Raw genomic sequence first — 27,658 nt, forward strand, 5'->3', positions numbered from 1 at the left:
TGAGGACAACCTCTTTTATTGAAGAAACTTGAGTAAAAACACTTTTATTACATAAATATTTAAAAAGACAGAAACTGAGGACAAGAAAAACACAGAAAACACTTAAAAAAGACAGGCAAGAGACAGAGCTGGAAGAGAGGCTGCACACGGAGAGCAGAGCACAGCCAGACACACCAGCAAAGGACCTCGGAGGGGACCATGACACCTCCCAGCGCCTGCTGAGGAACTTGAGTGCTGGAAGCTCTGCCCACCAGTGGCACCGAGGTGGCACCAGGCAGGGCAGCAGCTGTGGGAAGTTCTTGGTCAGCAAGTAGGAGAAGTCTCAGGCCCCCGAGGAGCCACAGGGGCAGAGCAGCTCAGCCTAGGGCAGCCTGCTGCTGCTCCCCAGCCCAGAGGCTGGGTGGTGAAGCTCTGCCCTGCTCTGTCCTCTCCTCTCCGCTGCCCTCAGGCAGCTGCAGAAGCTCTGCAGCACACCCGGCATGGCAGTCACAAGTGGCTCTTAGCCAGAGGTGACCCTGGGCTGGAGCAGCTCAGCCTGGGCCTGCCTGGCAGGCAGACAGGAGATAAAGCTGCCAGCGCCCAGCCCCGTGAGGAGACATCTGCACAGCCCTGCCAGGGAACCTGGGGCCAGCAGCCAGAGGAGAGAGCAGAGAAGCTGAGGGAGAAGGGGGCCTGAGTGCCCACTCAGCGAGGCAAAGGCCTGAGGTGGAGCCCTGAGAAGCCGAGGACCTAAGATAACCAAACACACAGCTCTATTTACTGCTTTGGAAGCTGCCTGAGGGGGAAGGCACCGGCGGGGGGGGGTGTTTCCTATGAACTGCTTTGTTCTAAACCCTACTTGAACGCTAAAACGACCACAAAGTGGCAACAGAAGCCCAGAGCTGCTGGGTGAGGGCAGGCAGCAGCAGCTGGGCATAGGGCTCAGAGCAAGGGGAGGATTCTTCCTATTCATCAAACCTGAAGGGAGTTAAAACCTGGAAAAAGGAGTCTGTGTTCAGCCAGGAACTGCCTGGGTTAAACTCAGCAAGAAGAGTGCCCAGGCTGAGGTGCTGGTGAGAGCTCCTCGGGAGCTCTGCTGGAGGCCTGGGCAGGAGCAGGTTGGATGCAGCAGGTTTCACTCATCCCCGGAGCTCAGAAGAGGTCGTCCTCGTCGGACTCCTCCAGGTACTGGACAGGCTTCTTGGCACGGCCAAGCCTGGCACGGGCAGTGGTGGCCACAGGCTGGCAGTCTGTATCAGAGCTGCTGTTGTCATCCAGCTTGGATTTCTGCAGGGGAAGCAGAGGCAGGAGGTGAGCTGTGAGTCTGAGCCCTCCCTGAGCCTAAACCACAGCCCCAGGCTCGCCCAGGGAGTTTGGCCTCGATAAGACCAAACCAATAGAGAGGAGTCAGGAGGTGTGCCCAGCCCCCTCCCACTGCCGCTTCTGCTCCAGGCTTGGGGCACAGTGGCTGGAAGCTGCCTAGCAGAGAAAGACCCGGGGGTGTTGGTCGAGAGCAGGTGAAGATGAACAAGGGTGTGCCCAAGTGGCCAAGAAGGGCACCAGTGTCCTGGCCTGGATCAGCAGTGGTGGGCAGCAGGAGCAGGGCAGGGATTGTCCCCTTGGAGTGGGCACTGGTAAGGCCACACCTCAAATACTGAGTTCAGTTCTGGGGCCCTCGCTCCAAGAAGGGCATGAAGGGGCTGGAGAGGATGTGGGGAAGGGTCTGGAGAACAGGGTTGGGGAGGAGTAGCTGAGGGACCTGGGGGGGATTCAGCCTGGAGGAGGCTGAGGGCAGACCTACAGCTCCCTGAGAGGAGGCTGGAGCCAAGTGGGACTTGGGTCTCTTCTCCAAAGGAACAAGGGACAGGACCAAAGCAAATGGCCTCAAGTTGCCCCAGGGGAGGTTTAGGTTGGACATTAGAAGAAGTTTCCTCTCTGAAGGAGTTCTCAGAGCCTGGCCCAGGCTCCCAGGGGAGGTGGTGGAATCCCCACATGCCTGGAGGGGTTTCAGAGCTGTGATGCTGAGGGATGTGGCTTAGCCCCAGCCTTGGCACAGTTAGGGACCAGTTGGACTCAAAGATCTTCGAGGGTCTTTTCCAACCAAAACAGTTCCATGACTCTTCCTCCTGCCAGAACCAGCACCACCGGGGGCAGAGCACAAACCTTTGCTGCAGCAGAAGTGGAAGGGCCAAAGTCTGAGTCTGAATCTGAGTCGGAGACCTTGGGCTGCCTCTTGGGGCCCTTTCGGCCCCTGCTGGGCCCTGGCTTCTCGGCACCCCCTGGGCCCAGCTCAGGCTTCTTCATGGCTGTGGTCTTGGTCTTGCCAGCTTGGGGCACCTTTCTCCTGGCCAGCACCTCCATGATGGAGGGTTGGTGCTCTGCAACAGAAGCTGCTGTCAGGCTCTTGTGCTGCCTCTCTCCTCACCCTGTCTGTGAAGCCTGCCCAGGCAGGCAGCTCAGCACCACTGCCAGCTCAGCACCCAGGGCCTGTCCTTTCTGAGCCTTGCTCCTCACCACGCTGTTGAGCACTGAGGTTATCAGCTCAGTTCCACTGCACTCTGGGGACCAAATTAAACTGTGCCCAGAGCAATCTGCAGGCTCAAGAGTGAGGAGTCCTGCACTCTCCAGGCCAGGTAACCCAGCTGAGACCCCCCCAGCTGCTCCTAGGGAGGGTCTGGATTGACCATGGCTGCTGAGCACTGACCTGGGGAGCTCCTTAGCTAAATTTTGACAGGCTGTGAGTCTCTGTCTCCTTCTAACACCTCTCCAGGTGAAGCTTCAGGTCACTTAGGAATGCTGAGAGCGGTGGAAGGAGCAGCTCTGTGGCTCACCCCACACCACAGCTGGGCCACACAAAGCTGCCTGCAGAGCCTGACAGAGACTTTGGGCAGGGAAGTTTGCAACCCACCCCGAGTCAAACGTTGGACATGGACAGGGCTGAGCCAGCACTAAACAGCTCCAAGTGCCCCAGCAGCAGCTTTGCTCCTCGCAGGGAAGCAGCTGCCCAGGGCTCTCTTCCCAGGAAGACGTGGAGTGGAACAAGACACAAATTCCACTTGGATTCTCCCTGCCAAGGATTACAGAGCCCTGTAGGAAGCATTCACTTCTCCTGTTCCCAAACGAAAATCCCCTCCCTCTGAGCATGTCTGAGATGAAGCCCAACACGATCAGCTTGGAAACAGACTGCCCTCAGCCAGGCAACCCCTGCCACAAACCTCAGACCTCTGCTGAAATGCAAGCTCCAGCCCCTGAGTGCCCAGCAGAAAGCCTCAGCTGCTCTCCCACAGGAATAATAATTGTGAGCTAAAAATGCTCCTGCTGCAGCTCCCTTACCCTTGCTGGCTGCAGCCTTCTTGGCTGCTGCAGGTTTTGTGGACACAGGCTTCTTCTGAGGCACCAGGACAGGAGGGGCTGCAGGAGCTTCACTCACGCTGTCATCAGCAACAACCTGGGCTTGAACTGCAGGAGGCAAGCAAAGAGTGAGTCTGGAGCAGTGCAGTGATCTGCTGATCTGCTTTGGCTGCAGGCATCAGGGCAGGAGGGACTTCATAAGGTCTGTTAAAGCAAATCCAACTCAGAAACAGGCAGAAGGCTTGGGGGGCACTGAAAGCTGCTCCTGCCTCAGCACCAAAACCTTCTGCCTGAGGGAGGCCTGCCCTCCAGAGTGGAAGGGAGCTCAGAGCTGAGCTGCTCCAACCTCTTGCCATGCCCAGGGACACCTCTCAGCTAGACTCAGCTGTTCAAGGACTCATCCAGCCTGGCCCTGAATACCCCCAGGCAGGAGGCAGCCACAACCTCTATGGGCAGCCTGTACCAGGCTCTCACCACCCTCACACTCAACAACTGCTTCCTCAGCTCCACTCTCACCCTGCTCTGCCTCAGTTCTAAACCATTTCCCCTTGGCCTGGCTCCAGACTCCCTCAGAAAAGTCTCTCTGCAGCCTCCCTGCAGGATCCCTTCAGGCACTGGCAGCAGCTCTGAGCTGCCCCTGGAGCCTTCTCTGCAGGCTGCACCCCCCCAGCTCCCTCAGCCTGTGCTCACAGCAGAGCTGCTCCAGCCCTGGGCTCATCTTTGTGGCCTCCTCTGGCCTCACTCCAGCAGCTCTGTGTCCTCCTCCTGCTGGGAACACCAGAGCTGGAGGCAGCATTGGAGGTGAGGTCTGAGCAGAGCCAAGGGGCAGGATCCCCTCTCCTGCCCTCCTGGCCTTTTGGCAGCGTTAGACACGAGTCAAGTGCCCAGGGCACTCCTGTGGGCTTTGAGGAACACCAACCAGGTTCAGAAGGTCTTGTACTCACCAGGGGCTGCATTTGGCACTGCCTTCTGCTTGGGAGCTTTGGTTGCTTTTTCAGTGGTCTCCCTAGAACACAGAACCTCAGGTCAGGTTACAATGCACTCATCAGGAGGTGCAGTGAGGAGAAGCTGAAGCTTTCACACAGCATCAACAGCAGCAGCACAACCTCCTACCAGGGGAGGAAAACTCACTTTGGAGCATCTCTGGGCTTGAGCAAAGGTTTTGCTTTAGTGCTTGTGTCTGAATCGGTGTTGCCATCGCTGCTGGCCTGGAACTCTGACTCCTCATCTGAGCTGGAGAGGTCCTCATCTGAGCTCAGGCTGAGGATGGGCTTGGCCTTGGCTGGAGGAAGGAGGCAGATGAAGCATTTTACACACTTGGCAGGGAGCTGCTGGCTTTATTGTCAAATATTGTGGCTGCAGTTATTAGAAACTAAAGATGTGAACAGAGTCCAAGCAGACAGTGAGGCTGCCAGGGAAGAGGGCTCCAGAGCGTGGTGCAGCCTGAGCTCACCAAGGCACAGAGGGCACCAAGCCTCTCCCCACTCCTGCTCTGCTCTGCCTTCAAAAGCTTGGTGAAAAACTGCTCAACTGCTACCAAGATTGAGTTGGCACAAAGAAGTTATTTCTGCTCAAGATCTAAGGCTCAGAGCTCCCTGAAGAGTCATGGAATGAGTTGGAAGGGACCTTCATGATCAGGCAGTTCCAGCCCCACCTCTGCCAGGGGCAGGGACAGCTTTTACCTGCACAGGCTGCTCAAGGCCTCATCCAGCTTGGTCCTGAACACCTCTCCGGGGAGGTTGTGGATCACAGAATGTGATCTTTGATCTTTGATCACATTCTGTGCTTCTGTGATCCACAGCCTCCCTGGGCAACCTGTGCCAGGGTCTCCCCACACCCTCACTGGCAAAAATTTCTTCAACTCCAGTCTCAGTCTGCCCTCTCCCAGCTCAAAACCATTGTCTCTCATCCTGGCACTCCCAGCCCTTGTCCAAAGTCCCTCCCCAGCTCTCCTATGGCCCCTTCAGCTACTGGAAGGCTGCTCTAAGGTCCCTCTGCAGCCTTCTCCAGGTTGAACGACCCCAACTCTCCCAGCCTGTCCTCACAGGGGAGGTTCACCAGCCCTCTGATCATCTTTGTGGCCTCCTCTGGCCTCAATCCAGCAGCTCCAGGTCTCTCTTTTGCTGGGGGCAGCAGGCAGAGCCTGCGGAAGGTTGTCCCCCCGAGGTGCCTCCTGTGTCTCTGCTGCCACTCACCTGCTGCTTGGCGAACAACTTTCTCCCGTTGAGGAAGAGCTTGAAAGTCAGGCTCAGAGTCAGACTCTGAGTCAGACCAAGGGTTTTGTTTCTTCTTCTTCAGTGGCCTGAAGGGCAGGGTGGTTTGCCTCTTCACACCTGCAACACACCAGCAGGCAGGATCAACCCCAGGCTCAGCACCCTCTCACTCAACACCTCAGAAATGCATCACTAAACTCAGAGGTTTCTGCTTTCAAAACCTCCCAGTGGAACCTTCCTGGCAGCCAGGATCACTCTCAGCTGGTTTGTGGATCCTGGATCTTTCTCCTCACCCTCAGGAAGAGGTCAGCTAACCAAACTCACACCTTGCCCTCACTTCCCAGCCATGGAATAACTCATCTCAGCATTTTTACCTTTCTCAGTGTTAAGCTTCTTTGCCAGTCTCTGCTTAAGGCCTGCAAACTCTTTGTCTCCTCCTTCTTGATTCACATCAAGTTCACTTTTCTCAGTCTGCAGACAGAAGCAGATAGCAAAGGGATCAGAGGAGTCAGCAGGCAGTGAGGCATGAGGAGTGACACAGAGAGGAGCTGCTTGGGTCAGAGGGATGGAAGTTAGTGAGGGGAGAGATGTGAGTCAGCTCAGCCAAGGCAACCAGGCAGGATCCAGCCCCAGGGCAGCTGTTGTGGGAATCGAAATCCAACCTGAACAACAACAACAGGAACTTTGCCCCTGCTGCTGGGAGCCCTTTGCTGCAGCCTCTGCGTGCTGCTGGTGCGGCTCAGGGCGTGTGGAGGACGCTGAACTCCACAGGGTGGGTTAAAAAACAACAGTGCAGGTTGTCCTGACAGGAAAAAAGCTGTCAGCTGGAACTGGCTGCAGGAAAGGAGCCAGGGTCTGCCCCACAGCCCCAGGCCATGGAGGGCAGAGCTTGGGGCTGTGCTGCACGCAGCTGGGTGACATCACTGCAACCACAGAGAGAGTTAGAGCTTCTTTATCTCCTTGGTATCAAGAACAGTCGTGGCATGGAGTGGCTGAAAGCTTTAGTGGGAATGCCAAGGCTGCTCTGGAGAGCAGGATTTACTGGCACTGCTGCCTGCCTGCCTGCCGGAGGCCTCACAAAATCCCCAGGACATCCACAGCAACCTTCTGCTGTTTCTTTCTGAGCCCAGCCCAGCCCTGCCACTCTGATCTATGCTGTGCCCAAAGATTGCCCCTCCAAGACATCTCCTGATAGGCTGAGAATCTGCTCTTGAGGCTGAGGCACATCCATCTCCAGGGCTCCCCAGCTCCCTCTCCCCCAACAGCTGCTTCATCAGGACAAGCTCAGCAAGCACCATCTTGGATGTCTTCAGCACTGTAGAGGAGGGGGAGTGCAGGGAGGTTTGGAATGGTCCTTTTTTTACCTTTACTTTCCTTTTAGTTTTCTTCTCTGCATCTGCCTTCATCTCTGCAGTGATCTGAGGAACAACCCTTATGCCATGAGGGGATGGCATCACTTCTGCTGCCTGCAGCTTCTTCACCTTGGTTTTCCCTCCTTTCACCTTCAAAGGTTTGCCCACACAGCCTTCCAGCTCATCCTGCCTCTGCTTGGCTTCCACCACCTGCACAGGGGAGCAGAAAACACAACCATGAGAGTCCCTCTGCTGGAAACCAACCAGAAGCAGCCATCACAGCCCAGCCTCTGCCCTTGCTGGTGCCACCAGCACTGTAACCACATTTTCCCACTCTGCCACAGCTCTGCACGTTTCCAAGCACTGATTTAAGGCACAGCTATAGCCTGGGGAGTAAGCAGACACAGGCAGTGCCCAGGTGTGATGGTGCCCACAACCTGGGCTCTGTTCAGTACAGTTCAGCTCCTCCCTTACCTTTTCAGTGCCACCACAACCCTCTGATCTACAGCTCAGGCTACATTCTAGCACTGCTTTTCTCTCAAGTCCTCCTCTTCATTACTCAAGACTGGCAACTGATCACCCTCCAGTGGCCACCTTGGTGCTGAGGCTCCCTGGCCCCAGGCTAAGAGGGTGCAGAAAGCTTTTGTTCGCCTCAGGCAGGAGTCAGCTTCCTTGTCACAACCACAAAGTGAGGAGCTGGTGGCTAAGCCAGCACAGGAGCAAATCCTCTGCACTGGGCACTGACTTAGAATCCTAGAATCAGGCAGGGTTGGAAGGGACCACAAGGATCTGCCAGCTCCAACCCCCCTGCCATGCCCAGGAACATCCTACCCTAGAGCAGGCTGCCCACAGCCTCAGCCAGCCTGGCCTCAAACACCTCCAGCCATGGGGCCTCAACCCCCTCCCTGGGCAACCCATTCCAGCCTCTCACCACTCTCCTGCTCAACAACTTCCTCCTCACCTCCAGCCTCACTCTCCCCACCTCCACCTTTGCTCCATTCCCCCCAGTCCTGTCACTCCCTCACAGCCTCAAAAGTCCCTCCCCAGTTTTTTTTAGGCCCCCTTCAGATCCTGGAAGGCCACAAGAAGGTCCCCTGGGAGCCTCCTCTGCTCCAGCCTGCACAGCCCCAACTCTTTCAGTCTGTGCTCACAGCAGAGCTGCTGCAGCCTCTGAGCATCCTCCTGGCCCTGCTCTGGACACTCTCCAGCATGTCCACAGCCCTCTTGTCCCAGGGGCTCCAGAGCTGGATGCAGGACTCCAGGTGGGGTCTTAGCAGAGCACAGCAGAGGGGGAGAATCCCCTCCCTGGCCCTGCTGGCCACACTGCTGCTGCTGCAGCCCAGGCTCTGCTTGGCTTTCTGGGCTGCAGGTGCACACTGCTGGCTCCTGTTGAGCTTCTGGTCCAGCAGCACCCCCAAGTCCCTCTCCTCAGGGCTGCTCTCCAGCCACTCACTGCTCAGCCTGGAATTGTGCTTGGCATTGCCCCGACCCAGCTGCAGGACCTTGCCCTTGGTCTTGTTGAACCTCCTGAGCTTGGCTTGTGCCCACCTCTGCAGCCCGCCCAGGTCCCTCTGGATGGATCCCTGCCCTCCAGCCTGGCTGCTGCACCACACAGCTTGGTGTGGGCAGCAAACTTGCTGAGGCTGCACTCAGTGCCTCTGTCCATGGCACCATGACTTACATCAAGTTCCTCCACAAAGACAGCCAGGTCCTCCTTCCACAGGTCAGAGGCACTCTTGCCCTTCAGAGTTTCCAGCTCGTTTACCTAAGGGGAATGAGATTTGGTAAACTGAGTGGCCCAGCTGAAGCCATGTGAGCCAACAATGCTTTGCTAGGAAGGGGAAGGTACAGACTTTGTTGTTCCTCTGCTTGCAGAGCTCATCCTTCTTCTCCTTAGTCAGATACCAGAGGGGCATGTTCAGCAGGTAGTTGAAGTCTGGGCCAGCAGAAGCTGTTGCTTCCTTCTCCTCTTCTTCCTCCCCTTCCTCTTCTTCCTGAGTGTGGATTTAAACCATGTTTTGTCACAAATAGATTTCCCTGCTGGGTGGGAGAGTGATCAAATCTGGACTCCAGCAGCTTGTGATGTCCCAAGACCCTTCCAGAACAGTCAGGAAAGTCCTGAAAGCCTCAGCTGGTAGCCCACAGAGGAATCTAGCTGCAGAAACAATCCCCAAATCCCTTTTGCTGAGCTCTCTTTGGCCTCTCTGTCCTGACAGTCCAGATTCTCTCCTCAGTTTTACCACTTTCCTCAGAACCCTCCCACAGGTAGAAGCAAACCCATAGGGAAGAGCAGAAATTGCTGCACCAAGGATTTGACCCAACAGGCTCCAGCCCCACCGTGGCTGAGGCTCAGCACAGCAGGTGCATCTTTTTCTCTTGTTTCTGACCACAGCCAACTCTTAAACTCGACCTGGTGTGAGGCCCACAGCAGGGGGGTTGGAGCTGGATGATCTTTGAGGTCCCTTCCAGCCCTGACAATTCTGTCATCCTGTGAACCCTACCAACTGCAAAGCCACTTGAGGCTTCTCCACACAGGTGATGGAGCTGCAGAGAGAGAGGACAGCTTGGATCTGCCTGCAGGGGGTGAGCAAAGCATTACCTTGTTCTGTGATTCCTTCCAGGCCTTCACTGGATCTGACTCGTACCCCCTCTGGACAAGCAGCTGAATCAGCTCCTTCTTGGGTTTGTTTTCTGCAAAGAGACATTTCAGAGTTGTTGGTGGTGTCCAGGACCAGCTGAGCTTTAAGTGCTGGAGCCATGGATTCAGCAGCTCAGCATCCTGCCAGCCTCTGAACCAGCTCTGCCTCGTCACAGGTGGGACACGAGGAAGAGTGGCCCCAGTGGGCCTGGTTCAGGGGTGGTTTGTCAGGGCAGCATCACTCCTGCAGCCACCAGAAGCAGCTGCCAGAGCTCTGCCAGGCTTTTCCTTCTTAACCTGCCACAAGTTTGGGTAAAAAAAAAAAGAGGTTGTGAAGGCATCAAAAAGGCTTAGTGACAATGGGCAGGCAGGTGGAGGAAAAATCCCTGCCAGCACTCAGAGGGGCTTGGTACAGCTGGTACCTCTGTGGGCATCACCTGGACAATGCACACCGAGAGACCCAACCGATGGAAATGCTGCAGCTGGAGTTTGCTGCTTCCAAGATTCTCAGAAGCAATCAACCATGAGACACAGCCAGCCCCAGCCCTGGCAGCCTCTGCTTGTCACAGGGAGGCAAGAAAAGGCCTTCCAGGGCAGTGGTTTCTCTTCCTGAGCCCAGTCAGGTGGACACAGGCTGTTGGGAGTGCTGAGCTGCCCCTCAGACACCAACCACAGAGCATCTCATGACACTCTGCTGTGTCCTCTGTGAGTGCAGTACAACACAGGCTGCCTCTGAGGGCCAGCTGGGAACAAAGATCTGCTTTTTCTTCCAGCTCATGATCCTCAGATGCTGCTAACTTGAGGATCTTCCACGCTGGAAGCCTCAGTCCTTTGAGGATATCATCTGCAGCATTGTTCGCAGAGGTTCACAAAGGATTTGGGTTCTCAAGAAGTGTGCACTCAGCAGAAACCATTACCCCTTCCAAACCCACTTGTATTTGAGTCTTGCCCTGCCCAGTCAAGAACAGAGAGAAATTGGTGCCCAACTGGTAAAAAAACCCCAAATCTACCCTCAGAATCAGGCCAGGCAGCCAGCAGAAGGCTGGGAGCTGCCTGCTTCACTCTCTGCATGAGGCTGGGGAGCAGGGAAGCTCTGTGAAGCATTTTGCTCTGCTGGAATAGGGAGATAAGCTCTAGAGCTGATTCCTGAGAGCCAAGCTGGGGCTGAGGGGCTGCTGACAGGACTCCAGGTCACACCTCCTTCTCCTCCTCCTCCCAGGGAACCAGGAGTGCTCCCTACCGATCACAATCTTGCCATCGATCTTCTCCAGGATGAATCGAGCCTGATTGCTCAGCTTGGCAGCCTCAGCCCCCAGCATGCCAATCAGCCACTCCTTCCTCAGGCTGTAGTAGCGCAGCCTGAGCTCAAAGAACTCCTTCAGAATCTCCTGGGGAGAGTCATACTTCTTGAGAAAGCCAACATGGTCGAAAAGGACCTAGAAGAAAGGAAGAAGACAGGCATCAGGATGGTAACAGTGATCTGCAGACCCACTCAAGTATCCCCAGAGCAGAGGGGAGAGTGCAGTTGAGCTGCTGGCAGCAGATAAGAGACTCTCAGTGGTGGGTCAGAACTGGCTTCAGGTGGGGTTGAGGTTAGTGGACTCCTGAAGCCAGCTGCAGGACATCGTGCATCAAGCTTCCCACTGCCAGAACACTGCATGGTGCTGCTGCTGTCACAACTAAGGCCTCTGAACTGTGACCTCAGAGCACTTTGACTCCTTCAGGCACAAGCATCCTGCTCAGGCCCATTCCTGTGCTGGTCTCTGGAGCTTTTGAAGTCTATTTAGAGATCTAAACCCAGTCACAGCAGAACCCCCCAGGTGAAGAGATCACTGCCACAGCTACACACAGTCAAGCCAAGGCCTCTCACATACCATGGAGTTGCAAGTTAGGTTGGTTTGCAGTTTGAAGACCTTGTGCAGCCCTGCTGCTTGAGCCTCAGCCAGTTTGGATTCAGTCATCTTCACTACAAACTTGACTGTGGTGTCTGTGTGATACTCTTTGTAGTCTGTGATCAGGGGAGGAGTCTTCTCAGTCCCATTCAGCATTGGCTCCAGGACTTGCTCCTTGTAAGTCTGGGAAAAGAAGCAGAGTCAGAAGCAGGGAGGAACAAAGCTCCACTGAGCCTTGTGCAGGGCAGAGGGCTGCTTGTTACCTGTGTCCATGTCCTGACAGGCAGCTCTGTGATCTCGATGGTTGTGGAGTCAAGGATGGACACCTCCCCACTGATCACATACTGGTTAGGCCCCAACTCATCTATGGTGCCTTTGAAGTTCTTGTAACTGGGAAGCTAAGGAGGAGACATTGGGATCAGGCTCCTGGCTTCAGGCACTTGCATGAAATGCTCCAATATTGTGCTGAATAAACTAAGGAGCAAGATGGAGCAGCTCTGCTATAGGGTAGGCTGAGGGAGCTGGGGGGGTGCAGCCTGCAGAAGGCTCCAGGGACACCTCAGAGCTGCTGCCAGTGCCTGAAGGGATCCTGCAGGAAGGCTGCAGAGAGACTTCTGCTGAGGGTGTTTGAACCAGGCCAAGGGGGAATGGTTTGAAGCTGAGGCAGAGCAGAGTTAGAGTGGAACTGAGGAAGAATTTGTTGAGTGTGAGGGTGGTGAGAGCCTGGCACAGGCTGCCCATGGAGGCTGTGGCTGCCTCCTGCCCGGGGGTGTTTAAGACCAGGCTTGGGCAACTGAATCTAGCTGAGAGGTGTCCCTGGGCATGGTGGGGAGAGGCTGGAGGAGCTGAGCTCTGAGCACTCTCCCAGCCTGGGCCTCTCTAGGCCTCTGGAGCTGGCTACCATGGGCAGGGGCTCCTCTCCGTCCATCAGGCGCCGGATGTTGTTGACCACCTCCCGGATGTCGAAGTTGGGGATCTTGCAGGACCAGCCTGTGCCGATGCCCTCGGCACCATTGATCAGCACCATGGGCACGATGGGGATGTACCACTCGGGCTCCACACGCTGGTTGTCGTCATACAGGAAGTTGAGGACGTTGTCATCCACAGCTGGGAACAGCAACCGTGCCAGGGGGCTGCAGGGCAAGGCACAATCTCACCTCCGGTTCACACCGCGGAGCCCTCTGAGACCCAACCACCAACCCAACCCCACTGCGGCCATGTGAGGTGTCCAAAGCCAGGATCCAAACCTCCCTTCTGTTGCTGCTGCTCCAAGCATTCCCAAGTTTTAAAAGGGAAAAGCAAATCCATTTTCCACTCCAGTCCCTCAGCTGGAGCCCTGTATGCCAACAGAAGCCTTCAGTGCTGACCTGAGCATGGTGAAGATGTATCGAGGGCTGGCAGAGTCCTTCCCACCGTGCAGCCTGGTGCCAAACTGCCCAATGGGCTGCAGCAAGTTGAGGTTGTTGCTGCCCACAAAGTTCTGAGCCAAGTTAATGATGGTCATCATCAGTGAGGCCTGCAAGGCAAGCAGAGGTTAGAGCTGCCAGGGCAGAATTCCTCACTGGAAGCACAAAGTTGAAGGCAAAACTCACACCAAGAGCAGCACCGATGGGAGGGACTCCGCTGCTGAAGCATCAAAGGAAGCTCCCTCCCAACCTGAGCCATTCTGGGGCTCCCTGAAGAGCATTTTGCAGGAGCAAGAAAGGTTCTCACCTCACCATGGTGGTATGAGGACATCTCAGCCACAGAGCCAGCCAGCTGGGCAACCTTCACCTCCCGCTTGTCGTTCCGTTTGAAACAGGTGAACAGAACTTTCCTCTGCCCTGGCTTCAGACCTGTGCAACAAAGACTTTGGCATCAGGATGCACAAAGTGTCTCTGCTCTCTGGAGATGGGAACTACTTTTGCACCTGCAGACTGTACCAGGAGTCAGGTACTTGTAATAACACACCACAGAAACGAGCTTGAGGAGGGCGGATTGAGACTGGAGCATAGGAAATTCTTGCCAGTGAGGGTGGGGAGAGACTGGCACAGGTTGTCCAGGGAGGTTGTGGAGCACAGAAGCACAGAATGTGATGAAAGATCACATTCTGTGCTTCTGTGCTCCACAACCTCCCTGGAGGTGTTCAGAACCAGGCTGGATGAGGCCTTAAGCAACCTGTTCTAGTGGGAGCTGTCCCTGCCCATGGCAGGGAGTCAGAACTGGCTCATCATAAAAGCCTCTTCCAACCCAAACCCATTCTGTGAAGCCATGAAAATGGAGGAGATGCTTAATGCAAAGGTTTAAAAAGCTTGGGAGCAGAGAAGAGACTTCAGCAGCCTGAGCCTGCAAACAGAGGAGCCTCCCTGATGGTGCTGAGCTGATTTTGCTGTGGGCAATGCTGTGTGCAGGGTCAGGGCCTCACAATAACTCACCATCGACCAGTGATGGGATGGATCTCTCATTGTCTGAGTTGGAGAACAGCACCAGCTCCTTGTTGATGAAGTCATTGTAGGTCAGGTAGTCTGTGTTCTTCCCATACAGGTACTCCTGAGGGAAAGAGGTGCAGGATTGCCTTAGTTTTGACAAGGTCTGACCTGTTTCTTAGCCTGTTCTTGGCCAGGTTCACTGACAGGGCCAGTTCCACACTGTTCAAGTGCTGATGTTCTCAGCATGACCATGTGAAACATTGCTGCCCTCCATGCAGCCCCCCTCAGGGAGGGATCAGCTCTCCATGCAGCCCCCCTCAGGGAGGGATCAGCTCTCCATGCAGCCCCCCTCAGGGAGGGATCAGCTCTCCATGCAGCCCCCCTCAGGGAGGGATCAGCTCTCCAAGTAGCCCCACTCAGGGAGAGATCAGCTCTCCATATAGCCCCACTCAGGGAGGGACCAGCTCTCCATGCAGTAGCCCTCAGGGAGGGATCAGCTCTCCAGGCAGCCCTGCTTGGCTCAGCAGTTCCCTACTGATCAAGGAATGAAGATGATCAGAGCCTGGAGAACCTCCCCTATAGGGATAGGCTGAGAGAGTTGGGGATGTTATGTTCAGGCTGGAGAAGGTTGCAGTGGGAATTGAAAGCAGCCTTCCAGTACTTGAAAGGAGCTTCAGGAGAGGTGGGGAGGGACTTCTAACAGGGGCTTGGAGTGCAAGGACAAGGAGGAACGGGTTGAAGGAGATCAGATTGAGACTGGAGATGAGGAAGAAATTCTTGCCAGTGAGGGTGGGGAGACACTGGAACAAATTGCCCAAGAAGGCTGTGGCTGCCCTTCCCTGGAGGTATTCCAGGCCAGGCTGGATGAGGCCTTGAGCAGCCAAGTCTAGCTGAGAGGTGTCCCTGCCCACAGCGGGCAGGTTGGAGCAGCTGAGCTCTGAGCTCACTTCCAACCTGAGCCACTCTGATGATGAATATTGGAGTTCCATTTGGAGAGATTTTAATGAGGTTTGATCCAGTGAAAGGTTGCTGATTCTAACCTCCATGGCAGGGATGTCAGAACTGGATGGTCTTGAAGGTCCCTTCCAACCCATCCCCTTCTATGAATCTATGGAAATGTGCAGGAGCTAAACCTGGGAGAAACTGTTTGGGGGAACTGGCAGGGAGGCTACACTGGTGAGAGGGAAAATCCTGACACACTGTAGCTGTCCTGTCAGGCTGGCTGGGAGCTGGGTGCAGCTCTGGCACGGCAGAGTGAAACTGGGAAGAGCCTCAGTGGGGGAAGGGAACCACTTTGCTCCACATGCATGAAGCTCTTACCTCCGGCAGCCCATGCAGCTTCCGTTCCCTCCTGTCCTGCATGAAGTTGGTCAGCCACTCCTTCCTCTCATCTACCTTCTTCTTGCTAAAGGCCTGTGTGGCACAAAGGGAAAAGTAGCTCAGTTCAGGGAGGTTTGGGGGGAAGGAGTAGGCCCTGCTGGATCACAGAGCTCAACAGTGTGCAGGAGAGTTTATCCAGCAGAAGACTACACTGCCCAGGCTGGCTGAAGAGCCCAAGAAGGGTAGTGAGTAACTAAACACACTAAAAGCATCGTTTGCAGCAGCCTTTAGGAGCTGTGGAAGGTGTGGATGTAGACATTTGTAACACCATAGCAGAAAAGAGGGGGGAAATTAACATTGTGAGGAACAAACTTAGGGTTTTGCTGCTGCCCAACAGCTCAGAATACTGAAGACTGAAGGTGTAGAAGTTCCCAGAGGGCTCTTTCAACACACTGCTGAAGCGTTCTGCAAGGAGACCATCTTGGGGGAGAAAGGGGAAGGTCTAACTTGGGGAGAAGTGCAGCAGAACACACAGGAAAACATGAAGGAGTATTTCCTATTGTGGCTGGAAATGTCAATTGGGTTGCAGGGATTAGTTTGTTCCCAGCTATATTTAAAAGCCATCATTAAAAGGGTACTCTTGGCCTGAGGTCCAGGGGCAGATTTGCTCCTACTGGTTGGACTGAAGCTGTAACCTTGGTAACAAGGAGATTGTCTCAAGCCCAAAGGCCTCTAAGAGCATTTTAAAAGAGAAATACAGAGCACTTTAAGCAGTGGAATACCAAAGGTACCAAGTCAGCAATTAAAGCCAAGTGCCAGTTACCAGGGTGATGGCAGCATCATCTTCAGGCCCGGAGTATCTGAAGCTGATTCGATGCTTTGCCATATCTGCGAAGTATTCCTTAGCCTCCTTTGAGGTGCTGGTCCCCAGACCTGCAGAGACAGTGCCAGGCAACCTCAGCCACCTCTGCCTTGCCTTCCCTGCAGCTCAGACAGCTCCTGTGCCCTGTCTGGGTTCTGTGATGCATCATGGCAACACCCAGCAGGAAGAGGACTCCCTGCAAACTTGGGTTGCGTTAAAAGGTATCAAAACGTAGCAGGTTTAGAGGAGTGAGGAGCTGCTGGTTGTGCTTCTGGGTTTTGGCAGGGGCTGCTGCAGCTGTCTGAAGTGATTAAGTGCAGATGGGAAAGGATCCTCCTCACTCGACCATTGTTCTGCAGCTGGCAACTCTCTTACTGGCATCAAGTGGTGCTGGAGTTAAGCACTAAGAGTAAGTACTTAGTGCTGAAAGTGCTTAGTGCCAGTACACAAGCAGCTGTGGCAAGCAGCACAGAGTTGAGCAGAGCTGCCCCCCAGAGCCGAGGGAATGCTCAATTGTATCCTAGGCTGCAGCCAGAGAGCAAGAGAAGGATTCCTGCCCCTTGGCTCTGCTTTGCTCAGACCTCACCTCTGATGCTGCCTCCAGCCCTGATGTCCCCATAAGGAGGAGGACACAGAGCTATGGAGTGAGGCCAGAGGAGGCCACAAAAATCAGCCAAGGGCTGTGAGCACAGGCTGAGGGAGCTGGGGGTGTGCAGCCTGCAGAGGAGAAGGCTCCAGGGGCAGCTCAGAGCTGTCTGCCAGTGCCTGAAGGGATCCTGCAGGAAGGCTGCAGAGAGACTTCTGCTGAGGGGGTCTGGAGCCAAGCAAGGAATGGTTTGAAACTGAGGCAAAGCAGAGTCAGACTGGATCAAGGCCAGGCTGGATGAGGCCTTGAGCAGCTGAGTCTAGCTGAGAGGTGTCCCTGTCCATGGTGGGGAGGTTGGAGCAGCTGAGCTCTGAGCTGCCTTCCAACCTGAGCCACTCTGGGATGATGAATATTTGAGTTCCATTTGGAGAGATGTTCCTGAGGTTTGACCCAGTTAAAGGTTATTGATTTGACCCAGTTAAAGGTGATTAATTTGACCCAGGTAAAGGTTATTGCCTCCCTATTCTATATTGTCTGTCACATGTATTTGTAATCAGAATATCTTGGAAGGGAAGAGCCTTGGGGATCACCTGCTCCAAACCCCTTCTGCAGAAGCAGGGCTCACTGAATTCTGTCAGGGATGCTCTTGCTTGGACCATATAATTTCAGACAAACCTTTGTAGTATTTGATTTTCCACGAGTTGTAGTTCTGTGTGCTGTTTTTCCATTCCTCAAACTCAGGAATGCTGTAGAATGCAATTTCTTCTTTGTTTTTAGAGGCCTACAAACAGTTCAAGTGTGAAATGAGAGGCAGATTTGGACCAGTGGATCTCTTCTTATTAATCTTCCCAACCCTCCTCTACTTGTTTGCTTTCCTCACCTGTCCAACTCTTACCTTTATGATGGGGGTAATAAATTCCTCCAGGAAGTTGTGTTTTAGCAGAGAGGGCCAGTTGTGATGGATGAAGTTAATCAGCAAACCTTTGATATGTGATCCATCTTGATCCTGATTGAAAAAGACATTTCCTCAGGGACACATGGAACTGAGCACCACAGGGGTCACAGCTAATGCTCCTCTAATTCCAGCTACCTGACCACATGAACTCCCACTTCTAACAAGGTGATTCTGTGTTGTTGAACTACTGGAAATGAAACAGAAAAGGCAGATTCTGGGTGGAAAGGTAGCAAGGACTGGTTAAGTTTGCAGATGGCACTGAGCTGTGTTGCACAGTTGACTTGCTAGAGGGCAGGGATGCCATCCAGAGGGACCTGGATAGGCTGGAAAGGTGTGGCCAGGTCAACCTCATGACATTCAACAGGGCCAAATGTAAGGTCCTGCACCTGGGTGGGTGCAATCCCAAGCACAGCTCCAGGCTGGGTGGGGAACGGCTGAGAGCAGCCCTGAGGAACAGAACCTGAGGGATCTGGGGTGATGAAAAGCTCAACATGAGCCTGCAGTGGGAGTGCAGCCCAGACAGCAACCCTGTGCTGGGCTGCAGCAAGAGCAGTGTGGGCAGCAGGGCAAGGGAGGGGATTCTGCCCCTTGGCTCTGCTCTCCTCAGACCCCACCTGGAGTCCTGTGTGCAGTTCTGGAGCCCCCAACACAAGCAGGACATGGAAGTGTTTGAGCCAGTTCAAAGGAGGCTACACAAAGATGCTTAGAGGGCTGCAGCAGCTCTGCTCTGAGGACAGGCTGAGAGAGTTGGGGCTCTGCAGCCTGGAGAAGGCTTTGAGGAGAACTTGGAGTGGCCTTCCAGTATCTGGAGTGGGCTACAGGAGGACTGTGGAGGGACTATTGACAAGGTCTTGTAATGACAGGATGAGGATTAATGGGTTCAAACTGGCAGAGGGGAGATTCAAACTGGGTGTTAGGAAGAAGTTCTTTACAGTGAGGTGGTGAGACACTGGCACAGGTTGCCCAGGGAGGTTGTAACTGCTCCCTCCCTGGAGGTGCTCAAGGCCAGGATGGATGAGGCCTCGAGCAACCTGTTCTAGTGGGAGGTGTCTCTGCCTATGGCAGGGGGTTGGAACTGGATGACCTTTGAGGTCCCTTCCAACCTAAACCATTCTAAGAAGCAGCTTGGAGCAGAAAGCTGGAAAGAGAGCATTTAGGTGCTGCTGCTGCTGCCCCCTCTACCTGCTTTGCTTTGTGGCTGAAAAGCCTTTCTGTGACTCACTGAAAGACAGAGTAAGGAGGAATGAATGCAGGGAATTAGGTACAGGAATGGCAGTGGGAGGAAGATGCTTTCTTCTCTCCTCTGCATGCAGATGCTAGGCTTTTCCCTCTGCAGTCTGAGTGCCCCTCACCTGGTCTGTCATGATCATGATCTTCCCATAGCGAAGAGTCTTCAGAGACTCTCGGTCCTCGTAGGCCTTTTTGTACTGCAGCCCTACAATCTTGATGATGTTGTTGATCTCAGCATTCTCCATGATCTGCAAAAGGTCACACGTTAAGATCCTTGTCTTGCAGACCTGCAGTGTAGCTCAGCAGAGTCTGAAATGACCCAGAAGTGTCGTGCTGGCTGAGTTTGCCTTGCCAGTGCTTTGGAGTTGGTTAGCAGCCTCATTTCCAGCCTGCAGGCAGCAGCCTGTGTTATGCTAGAGCATTCTAGATGCTTTTTTTTCTACTCCACAACACAAACTGCTCCAGCTCTCGAGGCAGGACACCCAACAGGACTTAATCGACATTCCCACTTCACCAGCAAAGCAACACTGGAGGTGGGACTCAGGCGCTGTGAGTTAGTGTTGCTGGTGCTCAGCTGTCTTGGCCTGGTTAAAGCATCCCAGGAAGCATTCCACAGCTTCTAACACACAGCCCAGGAGGAATTTCCAACTCACCTGCTTGTGAGAAGCTTCCCTGACGTTGAGCATTTTCCCACGGAGAGGAAAAACTCCATATTTATCTCTCCCAACCACTCCCAGCCCAGACACAGCCAGAGTCTTGGCCGAGTCCCCCTCGGTCAGGATCAGGGTACAATCTAAAGAATTCTTGCTGCCTACAGACAGAAGCAGGAGAAATCAGATCAGATCTCTGATTCAGAAATGAAATCAAAGGATGCTCACAGGGGAAGGGGAACAGGGGGCAGAGGGGAAGGGGAACAGGGGGCAGAGGGGAAGGGGAACAGGGGGCAGAGGGGAAGGGGAACAGGGGGCAGAGGGGAAGGGGAACAGGGGGCAGAGGGGACGGGGAACAGGGGGCAGAGGGGAAGGGGAACAGGGGGCAGAGGGGAAGGGGAACAGGGGGCAGAGGGGAAGGGGAACAGGGGGCAGAGGGGAAGGGGAACAGGGGGCAGAGGGGAAGGGGAACAGGGGGCAGAGGGGAAGGGGAACAGGGGGCAGAGGGGAAGGGGAACAGGGGGCAGAGAGGGGACAGAGAGTTCTTGGATTTGCCCAGCAGAGGTTTGTCTGTGGATGGTTGGCTCCAGAGGCTGTCACCCACTCACCAGCATCGTTGGCATCATCCAGTTTCGGAACACCTTTGATCTTGGTGTGTTTAACAGCTGAACACTTCTTATTCAGCTGGTTCTGAGCTTTGAATTTTACCCAGTTTAGGATACTTTCCACAATGCCACAGGAAACTGCCTGCAATACAAACCAAACCCAACCCCAAATCATCAATGCTAACAGGATCTGAAGTTACTTTTGCTTTGGACATGATTTCCCAAGAAATGGATTTGCCAGGTGAAACAGCAGATGCAGCCCCACAGCTTTGGCTCTCATTGCTTACCCCTTTGATGAATTTGTCACTCAGTTTGCAGGTGGAGCCAAAGCTCTTGGCCTGCAGGGTCATGTTCTCCTTTGTCTGAGAGTCAAAGGTTGGGTTTTCAATTAAGGCATTGACAAAAATCCACATGTGGTTCTTCACCTGCAGCCAAAGAAGAGCAGCACCACACATTAAAAGCCTCCTCCCTGGTACCAGCTGCCTGCCTGAGTCACACAGCAGTGGAAAGAGCTCAGACAGCTCCTGAAGGGCTCTAGGAGCTGATAAACGTTGGAGAACAACATTCTGTGAGGTGGGCTTCAAGGCTCCAGCAGCTCTCAGCTTAAATAGCTTTAATCTAAGAGTCTGAGCTTTAGTGCATCTGCAGTGACCTCCTGTGCTCTGATCACAAAATCACAGAAGGGTTTGGCTGGAAGGCACCTCCAGGGGTGAGTCCCCTGCACTCAGCAGGGATTTCTCCACTAGAGCAGCTTGCTCAGAGCCTTATCCAGTTTCAGCTCCTTCTCTGAGCAACCTGCTGCAGTGTTCCATAGAATCATAGAAACAATCAGGGTTGGAAGGGCCCACAGCCTCAGCCAGCCTGGCCTTAAATACCTCCAGGCATGGGGCCTCAGCCACCTCCCTGGGCAACCCATTCCAGCCTCTCACCACTCTCCTGCTCAACAACTTCCTCCTCACGTCCAACCTGAACCTGCCCACCTCCAGCTTTGCTCCATTCCCCCCCGTCCTGTCACTCTCTGACAGCCTAAAAAGTCCTTCCCCAGCTTTTTTGTATCCCACTTCAGATACTAAAAGGCCACAAGCTTCCAGCAGCCTCACGGTGCAGAACTTGTTCCTCACATCTGATCTCAATCTGCTCTGCTTTCATTTCAAACCACTGCCCCTGGGCCTGTCACTGCAGGCCTTCGGGAATAGTCCCTCTGCAGCCTTCTTGTAGCCCCATCAGGTACTGGAGGGCAGCAATAAGGTCTCCCTGGAGCCTTCTCTTCTCCAGGCTGACTAACCCCAGCTCCCTCAGCCAAACCAAGAGATGATTATTGACTTAACCTGAACAAGGAGAGACTTCTTTAATTAGCAATTTACTATCTATGGCCTGCAGAATGGACATATCTGTTCTTAATTGCTGTAGGAATGCATTAAGCTGTAGTGAGGCTGCAGCAGAGCTTGAGCTGTGTTTGCCACTGGGGAAAGCCTGACATTTTACCTGAAAAGGCTTCACTCCAACTCCATTTTTATTCTTCTTTTTCACCACATCAATGAGTTTTGTCACCAGCTGGTCAGCTACATAGTCAACATGTCTGCCACCCTGGGGAGAGAGGAGAGAGCTGGGGGTGACTCTGTGCCTGGGGACCCGTTGCAAACTTGAAGCATGAAGCAATATGAAGCAGCCACTGACACCTGGAAACAGCTAAGAGTGCTAAGGATGGAGAACAGAGCTTCTGGAACAGGAAAGCAATTTGCCAGAGTGATGGGATGTGACTTTAGCTGGAAAATGGTAACAACATCCAAGCCTAGGAATATCCCTAGGTAGAGTAGGGCTGGAGCTGAAGGAAATGACAACTGTTCAGAGAAAGCTCCCTGGGAGTCAAGTGTGTGCAAAATGTCATGCCTTGGATCACAGAATCAGGCAGGGTTGGAAGGGACCACAAGGAGCAGCCAGTTCCAAACCCCCTGCCATGCCCAGGGACACCCTACCCTAGAGCAGGCTGCACACAGTCTCAGCCAGCCTGGCCTTAAACAACTCCAGGCATAGGACCTCAGCTACCTCCCTGGGCAACCCATTCCAGCCTCTCACCACTCTCCTGCTCAACAACTTCCTCCTCACCTCCAGCCTCACTCTCCCCACCTCCAGCTTTGCTCCATTCCCCCCACTCCTGTCACTCCCTCACAGCCTAAAGGGTCCCTCCCCGTTTTTTTGTAGGCCCCCTTCAGATCCTGGCAGGCCACAAGAAGGTCACCTGGAGCCTCCTCTGCTCCAGCCTGCACAGCCCCAACTCTTTCAGGCTGTGCTCACAGCAGAGCTGCTGCAGCCTCTGAGCGTCCTCCTGGCCCTGCTCTGGCCTCACTCCAGCAGCTCTCTGCCCTCCTGCTGAGGACACCAGAGATGGAGGCAGGATTGGAGGTGAGGTCTGAGCAGAGCTAAGGGGCACAATCCCCTCTCCTGCCCTGCTGGCAACACTTCTCTGCTTGCAGCCCAGCACTGCATGAGGGCAATGCTGGCTCCTGGGGAGCTGCTCAGCACCCAACACCCTCAAGGCTCTTTCTTCAGGGCTACTCTCAACCCACTCTGCACCCAGCCTGGGTTTATGGCTGGACACAAAACCCCAAAGCCACAGGGAATGGCCACATAGAGCAAATTTACATTTCCTTTGGGTGGCTTTTTTTGACCTTTAATCTACAACTGAGCCTTAAAATGTTTCCTTCATTGATTCCTGCCTCATCAGATTCCAAGTTCATTTGGATTTCTGCATTTTGATGATGAAATAAAGGAGGTTTTAGCTGTGATTTGTTAAATCAAGGTTAGAAGTAGTTCAGAAGGTGACTTAAACAACAGAGAAGGACAGAACTGGGTGATTTAGTCAAGTGCTGGCTCGACTTGAGGCAAGCCAGGAGTTACCTTGGTGGTGGCAATGCTGTTGACAAAGCTGACTTGCTGGAAGCCTTTTTCACTTAAAGTCAGACAGACTTCCCATCGAGAATTCACCTCCTCATGGATGACCTTAAGTGTATTCCCAGTTTCATCTACTTTGTCCTTCAGGTAGAGGTCCACATAGCTGCGGAATCCCTTCACCTGCAGACAGATGAGAGCAGACAGCAGCTTCAGAGCAGCTCCTATAAATAATTCCCCATCCTGAGGAATCACTCAAGCAGACTTTGCTTTCTTGCTATCTGCAGTGACAGAAATGGCTTTGACAAGGGCTGGCTGCTCAGAGAAGGGAGGGGTGAGCAATCCAGGTGTGTGGCTGCTGCTTGGGCATCCTGACTTACAGGCAGCCTCTGCCCATTGAGGAAGACTTTGACATCCTTGGTGGAGCCAGCGATGTCGTAAGCCCTGCGAGACATCAGGGCCACAATGTCCTTGTCCAGGGTCTGCATCTTGAACTTGGCCAGGTCAGGCTGGAAGGTGACACAGGTGTAGTCTTCTCCATCATGGTACTTCAGCTTCATTTCACCAGCCTTGCTCATGTTGTTTGTCCAGGTCTGAAGGAAAGGAAGAGTTGGGAGTTGCAGGTTTAGAATCATAGAATGGTTTAGGTAGGAAGTGATCTCAAAGCTCAGCCAGTTCCAACCCCCTGCCATAGGCAAGAACAGCTCCCACCATAATATGTTGCTCAAGGCCTCATCCAACTTGGTCCTGGACACCCCCAGGGAGATTGTGGAGCACAGAATCTGCACTCCACAACCTCCCTGGGCAAACCTATGCCAGTGTCTCACCACCCTCACTGTCTTTCTTCCTAACATCCAGTTTAAATCTCCCCTCTGCCAGTTCAAACCCTTTATTCCTCATCCTGTCATCACAAAACCTTGTCAATAGTCCCTCCCCAGCCCTCCTGCAGTCCCCTTCAGATACTGGAAGGCCACTCCAAGGTCTCCTCAAAGCTTTCTCTTCTCCAGGCTGCAGAGCCCCAACTCTCATAGCCTGTCCTCATAGCAGAGCTGCTGCAGCCCTCTGACCATCTTTGTGGCCTCCTCTGGACTCGCTCCAACAGTTTCATGTCCTCCTTTAACACACATCAGCCTCTAGAGCTTCAGTTTTGGAGATTAGAAGTTGAGGTTTGAGTTCACAGGTTGCACAGGTTGGGAGGGACCCTCAAAACTCACCTTGGCTAACCCCTCCTGCACTCAACAGGGAGACCTCCAACTAGAGCAGGCCACCCAGGGCTACATCAAGGCTAACCTTGAATGTCTCCAGGGATGGACCCTCAACCACAGCCCTGGGCAGCCTGTACCAGTGTCTCCCCACCCTCCCTGTGCAGAACTCCCCCTTGATGTCCAATCTAATTCTGCTCTGCTCCAGTTTCAAACCATTGCCCTTTGCCCTTCTAAACAGGCCCTCCCCAGCCTTCCTGTAGGCTTCCTTCAGACATTGAAATGCAGCTCTAAGGTGCAAATCCCACCGAGAATTTTGGGACAAAAGCTCAGGGTTTTATCAGAGAGCCTCAGGTGTCCCCTTCCTGACCCAGGGAGTGTCCATACCTGCTTGAATAACTTCTTGTACTCCCGACATGCTGTTTCCACAGTGAATTTGGTGCTAAAGATGTTGCACAGTTTGGCTCCATAGCCATTTCGTCCACCTGGAATTAGGAGAGCAGCTTGAGGTTATTCCCTTCATCCAAAGCCATCTGAAGGAATTCCAGGCCAACAGCAGCTCAACCACTTCAGTGCAAGCAAAGCACAACTGTCAACAAGCAACAACATCTGGCACACTCAGCACACGACTGCAAAGCCAGATCTGGCTGGGATTGAAGGAGAATTTTCTCTCTTCTCTCTGAATGATTTTTACTGTAAAGCAGAGCATGGAGGCCTCTCTCTGCTGGGCTCAGAGGCTGTGTTGCATCGAGGAGCACCTTCTCCTCTCTTTACTTCAGGCTGCTCTGAAATCTTAGTGGATATACTTGAGTCTGTCCTACCTGTGACTTTCTTTTCGTTGTCATCATAGTTGCTGGATGTGAGCAGCTGCCCAAAGATGAGGGCAGGCACATAGACCTTCTCCACTTTGTGCTCAACGACTGGAATGCCTTTGCCGTTGTTCCACACGCTGATGGTGGTGTTCTCTCTGAGGGAAAACACCGAAAGAAGTGTGCTGAAAACGAGCGAGCTGCGAGGCAAAAGCTCTGGGGCAAGGCCACCATTTCCTCAGCAGCAGATCTGTGCTCAGCAAGTGCAGGAGCAGCCGGCAGAGGGAGGACGAGGCAACGGAAAAGCACAGCCCTGCACAAAGGGAGAGGAACCACGGCGGGGAAAAGTCCTTCCTCGGTGCTCAGCCAGAGAAAAGGCCGACAGGAAGAAAAGAGGGAAGTGGTCCCAACGGCAGACGCCAACCAGCTCAGTGAGAGCCCAGGACTCGGCACAAAGAGTTTTCACCACTGGCTTAAGCTCCCTCCAGTGCTGCAAGCAGCTGAGGGAGCAGCACAAGTGGGGACATCTAACCTGCTTCAGCTGGGAAAACAAAATTAAATCCACTTACACATCGATGGTGACTTTGATGCAGGACATGTTTTTATCCCTCTGCTTGTTGTCTGCAGCATTGACTGGAAGGGAAAAATCATTGCTGTTAGGGCAGGTTCTCAATGGAGACCAAGCTATGAACTGTGAAGTGTCTTCAAGCAGAACAAATGCAAAATGTCAGTAAACTGCTAACAATCATCCTGGGATGCAAATACCTTGGAAGCTGCAAAGGTGAGCCCCACAGTTTAACAGAAAAGAGAGAATCTGGGGCTGCACAGAACTAGTTGTTGGGGCTGCACAAAACAAAGTGTGCCAGCATGCCACAGATGGGTATCAAGAGAGCTACTGGAAGGCCATCAACAGCCAATATTTCCAAGTGTAATCAATAGCCAACATGCTCTGTGAACAAACATCCATTGTTTGATGGTCCTGCAGCTACATCGAGGCAATGCCAAGCACAATTCCAGGCTGGGCAGTGAGTGGCTGGAGAGCAGCCCTGAGGAGAGGGACTTGGGGGTGCTACTGGACCAGAAGCTCTACAGGAGCCAACAGTGTGCAGCCCAGAAAGCCAACCAGAGCCTGGGCTGCATCAGAAGTGTGGCCAGCAGGTCAAGGAAAGTGATTCTCCCCTCTACTCTGCTCTGGTGGGACCCCACCTGGAGTACTGCATCCAGTTCTGGAGCCCCTGGGGCAAGAGGGATGTGGAGATGCTGGAGAGTGTCCAGAGCAGGGCCAGGAGGATGCTGAGAGGCTGCAGCAGCTCTGCTGTGAGCACAGACTGAAGGAGTTGGGGCTGTGCAGGCTGGAGCAGAGGAGGCTCCCAGGTGACCTTCTTGTGGCCTTCCAGGATCTGAAGGGGGCCTCAAAAAAGCTGGGGAGGGACTTTTGAGGCTGTCAGGAAGTGTCAGGACTGAGGGAAATAGAGCAAAGCTGGAGGTGAGGAGAGTGAGGCTGGAGGTGAGGAGGAAGTTGTTGAGCAGGAGAGTGGTGAGAGGCTGGAATGGGTTGCCCAGGGAGGGGGTTGAGGCCCCATGGCTGGAGGTATTTAAGGCCAGGCTGGCTGAGGCTGTGGGCAGCCTGCTCTAGGGTAGGATGTCCCTGGGCATGGCAGGGAGGTTGGCACTGCCTGCTCCTTGTGGTCCCTTCCAACCCTGACTGATTCTATGATGATGAAGGTCCACACAGGGGACCTTACCTGGCCAGCAATACCACTTAGGTATCAGCACACCTGGGAGCTCCTTGCATGCAGTTCACATTTCTCAGACGTTCTTAGAGCCATTACCCACTCCTCAATCACTGCCCCGGCAGAGGTCACCTTACCTAGAATCTCATCAAAGATTTTGTACAAGCCAGGCACAAAGGTCACATCTCTGCAGTTCAGTCCCACGTCCTCATCAAAAACCCACATTTGCTGGAAAGGAAACAGGCAAGAAAACACATCAGCCCCCTCAGGCCCACCTCCACTTCTGTTTGTAACGCAGATGTTGTGTGCTTTAGCACCAGATGTTCATCGCTTCCCATCTGCTTAGCCCCCCCCCGGCTCTGTCCTCCCCCCGTACCTGGGTGACCAGCTCCACCGAGCCGATGTAGGTGTCCGGCCGGAGCAGGATGTGCTCCAGCTGTGTCTTCTTCTGGTAGATGTGCTCCACCGACAGCTGCTTCTTGGGGACATCGCCCTTGGGCAGCCGAAGGTTCTCGTCCGAGGGCTACGCGGAGAGGGGAGACAGCGGCAGTGAGGGACCGCGGCGCGGGGAGCGGCGGGGCCCGAAGGGGTCAGGCAGGGAAGGGGCGAATCGGAGTGGGCCAGGGAGCAGCGGAGAGGGGAAGAAGGCCGAGGTGGGTCGAGAGAGTGCATGGGGAAGATGCTAGGGGAAGGGAGGAGGCCGCGGCTGGGGTGGGGGGAGGCTTGGGGGCATCCCAGAGGATCAGGGCACCGGAGGACATGGGGAGGAGGCGATGAAAGGCCTGGGGAGACAACAAAGGGGCCCTGAGCAGCGAGGGGAGGGGGAGCCGGAAGCCCTCTGCAGGGACGCACTCGGAGGGGCGCGGGGGTCTCCTGGAGCTCCATGGCGGCGAAGCGAGCGCTGCTGCGGGGCGATGGCGGCGGCGAACGCGCGGGGCCCTTCAAAGCTCCGCTCAGCCCGCCCAAACTCTCCGCCAATCAGCG

General features: G+C 54.2%; 1 protein-coding gene across 1 annotated transcript; it reads right to left on the reverse strand.

Annotated features, from left to right (window-relative positions):
* TOP2A (DNA topoisomerase II alpha) lies at positions 1-27,571 on the reverse strand. The gene is made up of 35 exons (XM_064174253.1): positions 27,527-27,571; positions 27,051-27,197; positions 26,812-26,902; positions 25,511-25,574; positions 24,954-25,099; positions 24,520-24,617; positions 23,311-23,523; positions 22,940-23,113; positions 21,527-21,628; positions 20,329-20,466; positions 20,045-20,183; positions 19,440-19,597; positions 18,909-19,034; positions 17,497-17,607; positions 17,277-17,382; positions 15,977-16,086; positions 15,154-15,246; positions 13,840-13,954; positions 13,139-13,260; positions 12,793-12,941; positions 12,327-12,558; positions 11,689-11,823; positions 11,408-11,608; positions 10,774-10,969; positions 9,495-9,586; positions 8,749-8,889; positions 8,577-8,660; positions 6,908-7,105; positions 5,918-6,014; positions 5,526-5,663; positions 4,462-4,612; positions 4,275-4,336; positions 3,313-3,438; positions 2,143-2,357; positions 1-1,266 (listed from the first exon to the last, which is right to left on the reverse strand). The coding sequence occupies exons 1-35, from the start codon at positions 27,557-27,559 to the stop codon at positions 1,132-1,134; spliced, it is 4,638 nt and encodes a 1,545-aa protein (XP_064030323.1). The 5' UTR covers positions 27,560-27,571; the 3' UTR covers positions 1-1,131.
* Between the last annotated feature and the right edge of the window lie 87 nt (positions 27,572-27,658).

The sequence above is a fragment of the Pogoniulus pusillus genome, chromosome 40 (genome assembly GCF_015220805.1).
Source record: "Pogoniulus pusillus isolate bPogPus1 chromosome 40, bPogPus1.pri, whole genome shotgun sequence".
Lineage (NCBI taxonomy): Eukaryota > Metazoa > Chordata > Aves > Piciformes > Lybiidae > Pogoniulus > Pogoniulus pusillus.